At 41.2% G+C, this 14,293-nt stretch overlaps 1 protein-coding gene and 1 long non-coding RNA gene across 2 annotated transcripts in view; both read right to left on the minus strand.

The window, feature by feature from the left end:
* LOC146763869 (uncharacterized) overlaps positions 1 to 10,474 on the minus strand; it is a 60,499-nt gene extending 50,025 nt beyond the window's left edge. Inside the window, exon 1 of the long non-coding RNA XR_014951251.1 lies at positions 10,391 to 10,474. This is a non-coding gene — a long non-coding RNA (uncharacterized LOC146763869). The remainder of the gene's footprint in view (positions 1 to 10,390) is intronic.
* Positions 1 to 10,736, minus strand: part of SH3GL2 (SH3 domain containing GRB2 like 2, endophilin A1) — a 90,853-nt gene extending 80,117 nt beyond the window's left edge. Inside the window, exon 1 of the mRNA XM_031507295.3 lies at positions 10,509 to 10,736. Within this exon, the coding sequence (XP_031363155.1) occupies positions 10,509 to 10,553 (45 nt within the window). The 5' untranslated portion in view covers positions 10,554 to 10,736. The remainder of the gene's footprint in view (positions 1 to 10,508) is intronic.
* Positions 10,737 to 14,293: the final 3,557 nt, after the last annotated feature.

The raw sequence follows: 14,293 nt of genomic DNA on the forward strand, positions 1-14,293 counted from the left end.
AACCCAGTCACTTTCAAGGGCAACAGTGGGGACTTTAGGCCAGGAAATGGGCACACCAGACACCTGATGACTTCTGATAGTGATACAGCATGGTGTGCTGTGATATCATGACTACATACACGACATTGCAATAGAGAATAGGGGGAAAAAAATTCACATTCTCTTCTAAGTCCTCAGTGTAGTGTTAATAAAACTGCTAAAACACAGCATAGAAAGAAAACATCTGATCCCACTCTCCCCACTTACTGTAGCTCCCTGCGATCTGCTCCACCACATGCTTCAAAGAGCCCTAAATTTCTATCCCTGAGCCCTCTGGCTCAGCCATCCACAAGGCTGTCACTTAAACTCTTGATCTTGTCTTCATTCCTTAACAAACCGCTCATTTGACATCCATGGCTTCTCCCTCAGCTGCTTAATTTACCTTCTCAACATTAATTTTACTGCAAGAAAATTAATATAGCATTTAAATTAAATGCAATTTACTGTAACAATACTTTCCAAGGTTTTGAAAAAATACCAGGAGGAAATAGGGGGAAAAAAAAGTCTACAGCAGTCAATCTGTTAGTAGGTCAAGAAGTTTCCCAAAACACACATGTAGTTAATCTGCAAACAGAAATGAGAAAAATATGGAACTAGAATAGGCAGTTTTATTGCAGCTTCATTAAATTTTCAAATCTCTCTTGCTCCAAAGTGCTGTGGAAGAAAAGAGAGAAAGAGTGATTTACAAGGAGCATGATATAACAGCATTGTGTCTGTATGTCTCTAGAGAAGCTTTCAGATCTGCTCAGGAAGACTGCCTGCATTTTATAAAACTTCCTAGAAATCTCATATAGTTGTTTTTAACACATTTGGGAAGTGGTCTTGTTCTTAAGGTGAGAGGGATAAATCAGCAATTATCCTATCCACCCAAAAGAAATGAGTGTAAATCTAGTCCTTGGGCATCACCTAAATTTTCTCCTATAGTCTGGCAGACATTTTCAAATAGAAGTCCACCCACACTTCAGCTTGCTTTTATCTCAGGAACTAATTTTTATTATTAGAATAGATTCTGCACTGGAACCAGCAGGCCCCAGTCAAAAGCTCAACCCAGGCACTCTTTCCCAGCTAGTACATTCAGGCTGCATATCAAGAAACAAGACAGTCAAACCCCAACTCCTGCCATCGAGACTCTCTAGACCTCAAGAGCCACAACTGCACACATGTCCAAAGACTTATGTTCTTCTGAAAACCAGATCATATGTGGTTTAGTCACTTAAGACATGCACTGAACAGCACAGAGGACAGCTCCTTTTCTGCAGATATATTGCTCATCTTGAGAGTCTGCAGCAATATTTTTCTTATGTTGAAGTACAAGGGTCTTCCCCCTCCTTATGGTTATGGAGAAGGAAGATACACTGGGACAATCTTGCCTTTCATCCCAGAAAGGTATACATCTGCATAGCCATATATTATTACATATAATATATTATATGCATTACTGCATTCTGCCTTTGCAGCCTGGCTCGGTACTTTTAGTCACCAAGAGCACCTCAGGCCTCAGCGCAGCATGGCACTGCAGGGAGCCTCAGGAACACACTAGCCCAGAGCTCAGTTTCTGCCTAGGAGGGGTTTGAGCTTCACCAGAATGTTTGAATGAGTCACCGATTTGATGCAGGGACTTGGCTGATCAAAACCTAGCAGAACCTTTGGCAGCCAGTGCTAGGGAAACTTTCCACACACAAAATATAAAGGCTCTGTCAAGTCTACTCTGAACAGTAAACTCTCCCTAGGGAAAGGATAAAGCACTAAGTCATGGAAAGCTTATTTTTCAGTGGCTGACAAACAGTTCTTATTAAAAGACTATCCTGAAATCAGAGCAGCAGAGGAGTATTGCCTTTTTCTTATTCTTTCTCCCTGTGAGACAGGAAATCTGCAACAGCTGGGGTTGTCATCTTAGAAACAATGCTGGCTTTTTCCCTTGTTAGTCACATTTGATTCCACCTATACTGACGGACACCATTAAATTCATGCTGACCTCATTAACCTATTGGTAATACTTAAGCTGTATGTGTCTTTGGAACAGTTGTCTTTGCTCCTGGGCTGGAACAACACTCATTATCACTCTGTCCAGATCAGGAACTGGAATTCTGGAAATAGCAGGCTAATGGAGCAGGAAACAGCAAGCGCTAGCTTCACTCACAAACTTCTGCCTTTCCTTCTCCCTCTAGTCAATCACCCACCCATACATAGCAGAGCAGACAATTTATCTCTGCTCAGTTTTCAAGGATCCCTGTTTGGACCTCTCCAGTCTTTCATCCTCACTCATCTTCCTTTCTAGTATTTTACTCCCATCCAAGCCTACTGTTAAATAAAAAACCAGGATAGTTTCCAGAAGCTGCAGAGCTTTTGTTATTCTGCTTCAAGTGTTACAGATTTTTGGCTATAAAAGCACAGCCTCCTAAAAAATGCCAGTTCAGACTGTTAGAAAGTCACAGGTCCAAAATCACCCTGAATTACATATTTTGAATGACAAAGCCAAACAAAACAAAAAAGTTATTTACCTTTTGATGTTTTGTATGTTTTGATATTTTATATATTTTTGGCTCTTACTCCCTCCAGTAAGAAAATCCCATTCCTACCATGCAAAGCTTAACTTTGTTCCTATGTGCTTTTTTTTTGTAGCAGCTTACATAGGTGAAACAAAACAGAAAGACTCTGATAGAGGAAAAAATACTTTTCTCCATTCAAAAGCTAAAGCTTTATATAATTTGCCTAAGCAATTACATCTTCCCATGCTTCAAAAATTCGCATTTTACCTGTTTATAATTATAGCACTAGAAGGAGAAAGGCATAGAAGAAAAGCATATTATGTTTACTGCTTGCAACAGTCATATCCACTTCTGACAGGGGTGAATTTGCCTCATATTTGACAATATCTTTTTCAGCAATTTTGTGAGAAAAGAAGATTCCCTGACAGCCTCAAAATACCATGTGCATATTTAAAACCCAAATCTAGACTGCAAAGAATAACATAAGATCCAACTAATCTTCCTGAAAGACAAACTTTGATTTGTTAATACTAGTGAAAGTCTCCTTGGATGATGGAGTCTAGTCAGTAAATGTGGACACGTGGTTATTCTGCACATCAGGGCACATTTCCACATTCAAATATTCCGATTCCTAAAAATGTTTGCATTTGGTTGGAACACTCTTCATGCCTCGGCATTGTTTCAAAAGTTCTTAATTCATTTCATAACAGTAGAAAATAAAAACAAATTCCATCTATTCCTGACCAGTAAAAGAAATGGGATTAAGCAACCAACAGAAGATTCAATTAGGACCTGCTCATAAGTACTAAAACTACCTTTTCCTTCAACTGAAGCAAAACACTGTTTTAGCTGTGTTTAGATGACAAAGACAACATTCCCAGAGGAAAAAAAATAATAGGGTGAATTAGTAGAGAAAAATACACTAGCTTTTCATCTCTAATGCCTTAGCCAGGTCTGTGCAAACATCTTCATTACAGTGGAAGGACAGGTCTCAGTCTGATGCCCTCAACTCCCTTTTCAAAAAAAAAAAAAATAGTTAAGTTGAAAAGCTGTTCTTCTACAAGCAGAAAGAAACCCATCCATTGCAGAGTTATACTTGTAAAATTGCAGCATTTCCAATTCAGCCCTTAGATTACGATGCCGTAACTTTCCAAGGCAGACAAGCTCTAAGTGACTCATCTGGAAAGGCAAACACCATTTATTTTTGACATTTATACCTTATGAATTATTAATTGTTTTTTTGCATCTAGAATGATTTTGCATGAAAAGAAATTTCTGGCACAGACCTTAAAGCTGAAAAGTGTACAGATTGGAAAAGAACTCAGCAAAATCTGTCTGAGTGTTGCTTAAAAGAGCAAATCCTGTTAGTCTACTGAAAGTCATAAAAGACTAAATCAACGTTTGCAGGAAAATTTTCTTTCTAGAGAAAAAAACCCAATTTTTATCTCTAATGTAACTTGCTCGCCTTCCACTCTGTTTCATTGTAGTTTCTCTCTTTCCCAAAGATGCAGAACAAAAGTGATGTCTAGTGCTTAATGGCACTTTAAATTGAAAGATAAACAGTATCTGGTGTTTCTGCACAACAGTCACCAAATTTCATAACACAAAGGTGAACAAGCTCTATATCAAAATGTTTAGATAAACTCTTTTCACATGTAAAGACCTTTTGCAGCCAATAGAAACTGGAAACTAGACAATCAGAAAGATTAACTATTGGTGAATAAATAGCACAAGTTATTAAAAACTTCAAACTGAAATCCACAAAAAATATTATGGAGGTAGAGGGGAATATAAACACTTTAATGGTATGAAGTGTTCTGCTACCATAGAATTGTGGGGGGAAAGGCAGGAAAAGCCAATATATTTTCTCTATTTTAGAATTTCTGCTTACAAAGGAATCAGCATAGCAACCCCTTTTGACAGTGATAACAAATCCAAGGAACACAAAACCATAACACAGGCTGATGAAAATCACACCACTGCTGACAAGGATCCCAGCTAATGACCCCTATCTACTCTGAAATAGATATGCATTAAATTCTTCTATTCTCCTCCAGTAAGAGGTGCAATAGCCAAACGAGTGGTTGAATTTCTTGTTCTTTCAGAAGGTCCTCTGGCATTACACCAAACCACAAGGTTATACTGCTGCTGCCTCAGCAGCACCTTTGCTGGGATCAAGTAACACTCCATTTCTGTGGAGAAATTATGATTGGCAAAGAAGGCAAGTGAAAACTGCTGCATTCATTGTGAACTGTATGATGCTGCAACAACTACGTCAGTCAAATTTTAGTCTACAGAATAAAAAAAAATGAAATATGCTTATTTATAAAGACATATCCTCCATCACAGACACAAGAACATCGTCACCATTACATCAAGTGCAACTACATACCCACAAATCATTCTGTCCAAGTGCATCACAATGATTTCCATCTACAGACAATTTGAAAATATGCTGAACTCCGAACAACCATTTCTAATTTTCAATTTTCTACCATGCAGGTCTGTAGAGCTTCCATAAAGGGAAATCTTATGAAAAAATGTAAGCACAGTAAATAGCAATTTCTCTCTTTTTTTATCTACTTTTGGAAGAAAGAAAATAATTAAACTCCTAGCACTTCTATGACAGATTGGATGGATTCCTGTGATGTGCTATAACCTCAGATTATAAAAATGCTACTATTTTGTCTCCAAGATTAAGTGCAGGATTAGATATGCACTGAAAGCAAGGCATCATTGAAATAATACCATGCTGTAACTCAATTTTCTTTTGTCTGCTTATCTACATATAGTTAAGAAAAGGTTAAGCACTGCCATTTTCCATCAGGGGCCACTGCTTGAGAATAAATTGAGAATCAGAGCCACAGAAGTTTCTGAAAAGCAGAAGAAGGAAGACCTTTTTTAGTTCTAAGGTAAGAGGTTTGGAGGATGTTTTGCCTGTCCCTGAACATACCACAGACTTTCACAGGTAAGAGGGCCATGAGTCTGCTGCATCAGGGCACTTCCCACTAAATGATGTCCATACAGTTTCTCTTCACATGTCCTCACAGAGTGGCAGCAGCTCCTTGGGGCCCACAAAGCAGATTTTCAACTCCATCCCTCTTGTCGAGCTTTTAAAAGCCAAAGATTTCACTGGCACACTACTAGGTCATGAGAGTCAATGCTCAAGCTCCTCAAGCCTCCTTCCTTCTCAAGAAATACGTCAGACCAACCCAGCACATCCCTTCCATTTGCAATCAGGAGCTATATAAAACTACTGAATTTTCTGCGCAGTAACCTCTGCAAAATCTTCATCAATTAAAATTGGTTATGCTGCTCCAGCACTTTAATGCAGCATGCTATCAATATGCTAGTCATGAGGACACATTTAAAATTCAAAGACAGTTTTGCATGAGTGACCAAGAGCATCCAGTGCTTCCTTGCTATGTTATAATTCTAGTTAAGATGGAAGTCAAGACATGAAACAAAAATTTGGTGGATGCTGTGTTTTGAGCACAGCATCCATGGGTTTTCTTTGCCTCCAGACATCGCTGAGAGAAAACTTAGAGATTGGTGTTATTTAGTGCACCAGCTTTTATATACACAGATAAAAATGGAAAATGTATCCATCATTTGGAAAGTTACTACAGTAATAGATGTTTGAGCAATCTTAAAAAAAAAAAAAGGCATGATCTTTTTAGTACAAAAAGAAGCAGTTCTTCCCATCAGATTTAGAAACAGTGTTTGAAACTGGTGCAGACTGTTTAAGCTATCAACAACTGAGAAGGGTTACACAGTATCCAACTAAAGAGCAATTTAGATTAAAGTCAATTTTTCACCCTTTCAATTATGTAATATCAATAAAAGGGCGCATGGGAATGATGCCAAATGTGAATAATGTATCTGGCAATCAAGCTAGAGTGCACAAACAGAAGGAATTTCCCTACCTGCTGTGGAAATAATCCCCTCTGCAGCTAAATAACTATTGTTTTCTAAAAATAGTCCTTATTCTAGATCAAAATTTCGCTCCCTTTCCTTGATCTCAAAAGGTAGCACTGCACACTGAGAGAAACCAGCAGATTGTCAGTGGTGCATGCCTCTCAGGCAGAGGTTTCTAGCAGCCTTCTTGGGCTGTATCGTCAGAGCCACACCAGCCTGCAAATTACTCTCCTTCTGCCTTCCTCAGACCGCTCACAAGTTTCCACACCACATGAGAAGGGAGCTCATTAAGTTCCACATAAGCAAGACTTAGCTCAGCATTTGCACTAAGGAAAACATAACACTGCCCAGCTTTCCAGACCAGCTCCCACGTGTACCTTTACATGAGACAAAGCAGACCACTGTGAGTCCTGCTTCAAGCATAGTCAGCTGGAAAAGACAGGTGATGTCCTATCACTGGCAAAGCAAAAAACAGTTCTCACACAACACTGCAGGACAGTCAGGAACATGTGATGAATACAGAGTATGCTAGAGATTAAGGAAAATACTAATATCAACAGAGAACAGTAAAAATTGGTTATCTACAGTTTGTTTAGTAAGCGGACTGCATCATACATTACAGATAAAAACATTTTACATACTTCTGACCAAGGAATTTAAAAAATTTTCTGGTAGATGAACCCAAATATTCTCTTTTTTACAAGAGAACCTGTGTAGACAGGCTCTGAATTCACACAGAATCCCTAAGAAGACCACAGAATTTTGTGGACAACAGCATAGCTAGGCAGGAGTCTTACTTGCTTCTTATTAACCAGCAGAGTCATTCTCTAACTGCGCCATTCACAGGTTACCTCATTAAAGACAGAAGCCTAGTACCTTCCATCTAAAGTAAGGGCATCTAATAAGCCACTGACAATGATGAGTGGAGTGGAAGTAATTTCTTCAGATGTTTCTTTCAATATCAAACATATTTCTCTATAGAACTGTATAAACTGGTTAATTTGGTCTTAGTGTTGAGGTAAATTTAACTATGAAAGAAGAATACAATGGCAGAAAATTAACCATACAGGCTTTTGGTTCAAATCACCACATTCATACTGTACTTTAAATGTCAGTCACATTTATTCAGTTGTTTCAAATGGAACATCAGATGTGACCACTCTCAGAATTTTTGTTAATCTTTTACCCTATGAAAATATTACTTTCTGAAAGCTTAATTTTGGCTGTGCCTCACAAGAGCCATATTATGCAATGAATGCAGTCATGTGGAAACAAAGCTCAAGCTATTTTAAAACAAGTCTGTTTAAATGCCCCAGACTGTCAACTCCATCACCCAAAGTGATTGTGGTAGTTTTATAACTGTACGTAAACCTGGAGGAAGCAATATTCTATCAGTCAAACTGGCATAACACTACTGGCAAAGGAGTCTGCAAGCCTAAGGAAAAGAGACCATTAGGTGGCACAGCACTTTGTTGCCCATTTCTGGAAAAACACACTTTAGATCTTCCTAGCTTCAGGATGTATGACAGATCTGCAGCAGCATGTTAACATTCAAATGGGGCTATTTCTCCTGCTCTGTGGATATTAGAAGTAAGTTAACAACCTAACCTGTTCCACAGTGGTCAGTCTAATGTGTATGAATGCAATTCTGTATTCATATCAGGACTTCCAGACTCACACTGCTTTTATAAACTCATGAAGTCTTCTCTAAACTTTATTTATATGCTGCACACAGGTAAATCCATTAGTTTTTCTGAAAGGGTGAACACTCGACTCATTCCAGAAGGTGCAAAGTATCCTGCTCTTCAATGTCTCACTGCTGTTGGCAGTTGGTCCATGAAAGTTGACAAGCATTAAGTTCTTCAGCACGGCTGCCAAACTGGCAGTACTTGATGCAGGTTAGTTTGACATTTCACATGTCAGAAAACAATAAATGAAATTAAATAAAATGGTTACATTGTATAAAACAGATATACCCTTTCTATGACTTAGGACACTATTAAAATAGCACATCATATAAATAAACATGAATAAGAATCAAATCAGTAATTTAGATTTCTTAAAACTTCCTATTTCTCTGGTCCTATCTGGAAGCTTAATTCATACCAGCAATGTCAATCTGTATTTCACCTGGTGTTTAACTGCTAGCCAAAAGGATTACTCCCTGGAGCAAGGTCAGCACAACTATGTCACAGATTTCTCACTCATAATGCAAACAAGCCAATAAGCAGATCACTCTTCAACATACTTGTGAGTCATTCTCATATATGAATGTGTCTTCATGGCTTGCATGAAAACAAACTGTGAAAGTCAAGGCTGGGGCCAAAAATCCCTGGGTCATCAGATGTCAGACAGCTAAATCTGGTAACAGAGACTTAAATATTTTGGTTCCAGACAACTAAAACTCTTCCTTCCTTCTGAATGACAGTACTGCTGACAATCAGTGTGAAAGTGTCATCTGAAGGACAAAACAGCATGCACAGACCTTTCACACCATTCTCCCTCCAAAAAAGAAGTTTACCTCTGCTGCTGCAGATGCATTCTCATTAGCTTACAATAATGGAGAACTGAGATTTCTAGTACTAAAAAGTGAATTTCAGCTTGCCTGCTTCTTAAACATGGACACCACAGACACTGAAATTCTTCTTTTCAGTACCAGAACTCATTGCCATAATGATGATTCCTAGGCTGCTCATAGCACCATAGGCAGCAGGGGAAGAAACAACAAAGTAAGCAGCAGCAGATGGGCACTGCTGGATGGGCTCAGGCACCCTTACCTGCTCCTTATGGCATCTGTTTTGAGTGCAGCCGTTTTCTTGCAAGGATTATTTTACCAATGATGCAGCACAATGTGGCATGAAAGGTGAGACATGGTGTTATTCAATGCCTTCATACACCCATGCAGGACTTGGTATAAAACCATTGCATTCAGAGTTATAGTGTGTACCGGTGTAACTACAAAGTGTCGAAAATCAGAATTTGGACAAATATTTGGATGAAGGATAATTTTTACAGAATATTTCCCCATAGTGCTCAAGAGATGAGATGCATGAGAAGGGGAAATACACAGGTGTTGAAAAGTCTAACAGGTTAATACATCTTGTATGCCTGGACCTACAGATTGCTTGCAGTGACCAAGATTCCTAGCTGAAGATGCCTGCAATGGCAAGCAATAGGAAATAACTGGAGATTTTGTATTTAGTTACAAACAAAACAACCCAAATAAACAAAACAACAAACACACAACCAACCAAAAAAACCCCGCCCACACTGCATGGGTTTTGGTGTCAGCTCTCTGGATCTAAATCAATTCCTCTGACTTTTATGAGACCATTTTTTATTAGATTTTTAGATTTGTCCCCAAAGTACACTAAGTCAGAAATTGACTTGCAGACTGTAACACACAAATTTTGTATTATGAAACAACTCAACTACTGGTGAAACACTCACCCTGACTGACCTTCCTGCAATATCACACCATGCCTAAAGCAACAGAACCAAACCTCATTACTCGGATTTCAGCTGTGGTCTAGACCCACGAAACAAAAAGGTCATGTTTATTGCTGTTTTCCCAAAGTCAGGCTAAAACAAACAACGCCTATGGAAATACGGTGCAGAGACCTGGGCAGGGAAGGTCTGAGCCCACGGCCGGTGTTTGCTGCAGCAGCTGCCCCCGCGGGCTCCAAGCGCGGAGGTCGGGGCAGCCCAGGAGCTACTCCCGCACCCCGGCAGCCCCTGCCCGCTGCCGCAACGCGGCCGGAGCGAGTGGGGGGAGGCGCGGCCGCCCGGCGAGCCCCGGCCCTCCGCAGATGGACACCCCTGCAGACCCTGCACCCTCCGTGCACATCCCTGCGCGCACCGCGCACACCCGGCCAGACACACGGCCCCTCGCACGCTCACTCATCACGCACGACCGGGCACAGCATCCGCGCAAACCCACTCACCCCGCACGCACTCGAGCGGAGCCCCGCGCACGATCCCGCACGGCGCACAGCCGTGCATGCCCACGCGTCCGCTGGCCGCAGCCGAGCGCGCTCCACGCGCGAGCAAAGGGCTCGGTACCTGCGTGGCTTTGTGGAACTGCTTCTTCAGCCCGGCCACCGACATGGCGAGGGCAGCGCGCAGCAGCCGAGCCGAGCCGAGCCGAGCCGAGCCGAGCCGAGCCGAGCCGAGCCGAGCCGAGCCGAGCGCTCTGCCTGCCCGCACCGCACCGCGCCCGGCGGAGGCTGTCAGGCGCGGCGGCGGAGCGGGAGCGCCGTGACGTCAGGGCGGGCCGCGCCGCCTCCGGCCGCCCCCGCCCCGCAGGTGCGCCGGCAGCGGCGCCGCGGGGCTGCGCGGACCGAGCGCTGTCCGGCGCGGACACCCCCGGGATGGGCACCCGCCCCCGCCTCGTCGGTCCCGGGCACGGGCACGGGTGTTCTCCGTCCTCCCCGCCCTCCGCGGACCTCGGTCTTGCCTAAGCAGCCTTCCCAGCAGGGATCGGGATACTCGTCCCCGCGGGACATCATCCGGGGAAATGAACCCGAAAAGAAATTGGCGGAGCAGTAATGGGGGCAAGAGAGGAAAGCAGTAGGAGAGGGAATGTCAGTGTTGGCCAGTTTTCTGAAAAAAACCTTTCTAGCAACGCCAGCTTATTTGGGCCTGATCGTGCCTCACTGAAGCACAGCTGGTAGTCAAACCCCGGCTAATTGGGATTCTCTCAACAAGTGCTGTTTTCTTCATCCGTCAGATTGTCAGTGATGCATAGAAAAGCACTTCTAAATTTCGCCTGTTCCAGCCTTCTGGTGTGGCTGTTTGCTGGAGAGTAAAAGCCTAGAACCCATCTAAAAGTCATGTACTTTAGCAGTTTAGTGTTACAAATACTAGCTGAACAGTAATTAGCAATTATTAGGCTCTGCCAGCAAAAGACTAAACAACATGAGCAATGTGATCCAAACACAATGATCCTTCTCTGCAGGCTGAACCAGTCACTGCATATGTGTGCTGCAAATTGGCACAACGGAGATGCACACTCACAGCTCCTCAGCTGTTTGAAGGCAGCCATGCTACATTGGCGTTTAATTCCATCACAACAAACACTCATCACATGAGCTAGTTAGACAGCATTTTCAGAAGCCTCTAAAGCTGTTTATAAACTCTGTGAGGGCTTGCCATGGTGCTTCACGCAGACTTTTTGCACATAATCAAACTGTACTGCTGCAGGCTTCAGGCACACATACCATCAACCTCACCAGATATGGGGGAAAGGGTTGATGCCACACCTCTGGGCATCCAGAGGCAGAGCCAGGCCTCCAGATCACTGATACAGTGCAGTTCTTGGAAGTTACTTGCAGAGAAGAAAAGAATCTTAAATGGAATTCCTGTGGGCACTTTTGGAAGCGCTATCAAAGTTGTTCATCATCAAGAATGACAAAATAAGAATACCTCTCTTCTCCCTGGAGAGTGTGAGATGGCAATAACCTCATCCTGAGCATAAGTAGGAGGCACTGCTTTCTGGGCTAGTTCCAGGTCTGCACAGAAACACTTCCATCCACTCTAGTAGTAATATTGTTTTAAAGGATGAAAAATATGATCATATGAAGATACTAGGGAGAGAGTGGGTGTCTCCTGTGCCAGCCATTGTACTTTTAATAGAAAACTTCCATTGTACCTAGTACTTGGGAAAAGGAATTTCAGTCTGGAAACACAGTGAGAACTAAAAAGTCAACTATCACTGTGCCAATCCTTGTGTCCAGTGGGGGACCGTCCCATGCTCTCCCGTGCTTCAGGAGGTCGGGAGGGCAGCTAAGGCTTTTGTCCTGGTGGGGTGAGACAGTTGCAACGATGGTGGAAGCAAGGAGTCGACCCCAATCAGGGGTTAAGTCCAGGTTTATTGAGGACATCTCCGTGGAGATTCATAATGCAGGGGAACCAAGCAACTGAAGCCCCGGATTAGGCTGTGTGGCACAACATAAATGAGGATGGAAACAGGGAAGGAGATCAGCCACCTATGGGAATGTTCGGGGGAGTGGAAGGTGGGGAGAGAGACAGGTGAGGAATTCAACGGGGAAGGTGGGAAGGACGGACCCCTGGCCCCTGTCCAATCACTCAATGCTCTCTGTGGAAGGTTCTGAATGAGTGGGATGGGGAGTTGAGTGATGGACAAGGCACCAGGGAGAGGATAGGGGAATTATCCAGCAAACGGGAGGGGGATTGACATCAGGGAAGGAGGAGGGGATTGGCATACAAGGAAAGGGGTAGTTCGCAGTAAAACCAATGGGGGGGGGGTCTAAAGGGATGAACCATTAGAGAACTGATACAAAAACATGACACTTAAAAACACAATACAACAGTAAACCTATGATAAAAGCCATAATTTTGAATAATTTTTATAAAATTAAGTATGTTACTAAATAACTGGCTTTCAGTGGTAACATTTCAGAATCTAACTTTTGTTGGCTATTTCAAGAGTACATTCCTCTCCACTACAAATTTATGTGAAAATTTTATAAATAAATAACAAATAAATCAATATATAAATGTCTGCCAAATTCAGTGTCAGGGTGATGAGCTGGAGATACAACGTATCTCTCATTTTCAAGAGTATTAGAAACTCTGATGTTCCCACTGCCTGTTGATTGAAATGATACCTGGCTATAAATCAGCCCAAATCGTAGTTGAATTCCCTGACTCACCTATATTATTGTCTGTATATTCTCACAACTTAATCTGGCACTTTCACTTCTGCTCATACATTTTTTTTTCTTTTTCTTTTTCTTTTTCTTTTTCTTTTTCTTTTTCTTTTTCTTTTTCTTTTTCTTTTTCTTTTTCTTTTTCTTTTTCTTTTTCTTTTTCTTTTTCTTTTTCTTTTTCTTTTTCTTTTTCTTTTTCTTTTTCTTTTTCTTTTTCTTTTTCTTTTTCCTTTTCCTTTTCCTTTTCCTTTTCTTTTTCTTTTTTCTTTTCCTTTTTCCTTTTCCTTTTTCCTTTTCCTTTTTCCTTTTCCTTTTCTTTTTCCTTTTCCTTTTTCCTTTTCCTTTTTCCTTTTCCTTTTTCCTTTTCCTTTTCCCTTTCCCTTTCTCTTTCTCTTTCTCTTTCTCTTTCTCTTTCTCTTTCTCTTTCTCTTTCTCTTTCTCTTTCTCTTTCTCTTTCTCTTTCTCTTTCTCCTTCTCCTTCTCCTTCTCCTTCTCCTTCTCCTTCTCTTTCTCTTTCTCTTTTTTTTTTCTTCTAGAATATCTATGTTTCTGGGAGTGGAAATCTTTATTAATCTTTATTAAAGCACAGTTCATGTGTATCCTGCTTGTGTCAATGGGCTTAAAACCCCTTTTTGTAAATTAAATAGTGTCACTTCTTGGACAAAGAGAAATTAATTTAGTGACTGCTCTTCAGTATATCATGTCATTTGTGATGTCCTCTCCTGGAGGTATCTAAATAATGCTTTGAAATCAGCTTTAGTGAAATGACTTCTGGTTTTAATAAACTATAGCAAACAACAAATATTTGCCTATGATGTGCTACATCTGATTCTAAATTTTTTTATGTAATAATGAGATCTATATCAGTAAGTCCAAATGCCATTTTAAAATGAGTAAGTATGATAGGCTAAGCACCTCGTTTTATTTCACACAGACAAAAGAAATTCTAACAGTAACTTAAAATATCCCCATTGTTGCAGCTGCAAGGAATAATCAAGTGCAGAAAAGACAAAGACTTTTGTAGGTGCAAGCCTAGTCCTTTTTTTTCATGGACTATTATGACATTAGGTTGTAAATCACTATAGTTCTTACATAACATACAGTTGACTCTGCAAACTTAGAACTGCATTCTCATTGACAGTCATTTAGTGAAATAAGTGGAAATATTCACTTCAA

This window comes from Lonchura striata, chromosome Z, assembly GCF_050655825.1.
Source record: "Lonchura striata isolate lonStrDom1 chromosome Z, ASM5065582v1, whole genome shotgun sequence".
NCBI lineage: Eukaryota > Metazoa > Chordata > Aves > Passeriformes > Estrildidae > Lonchura > Lonchura striata.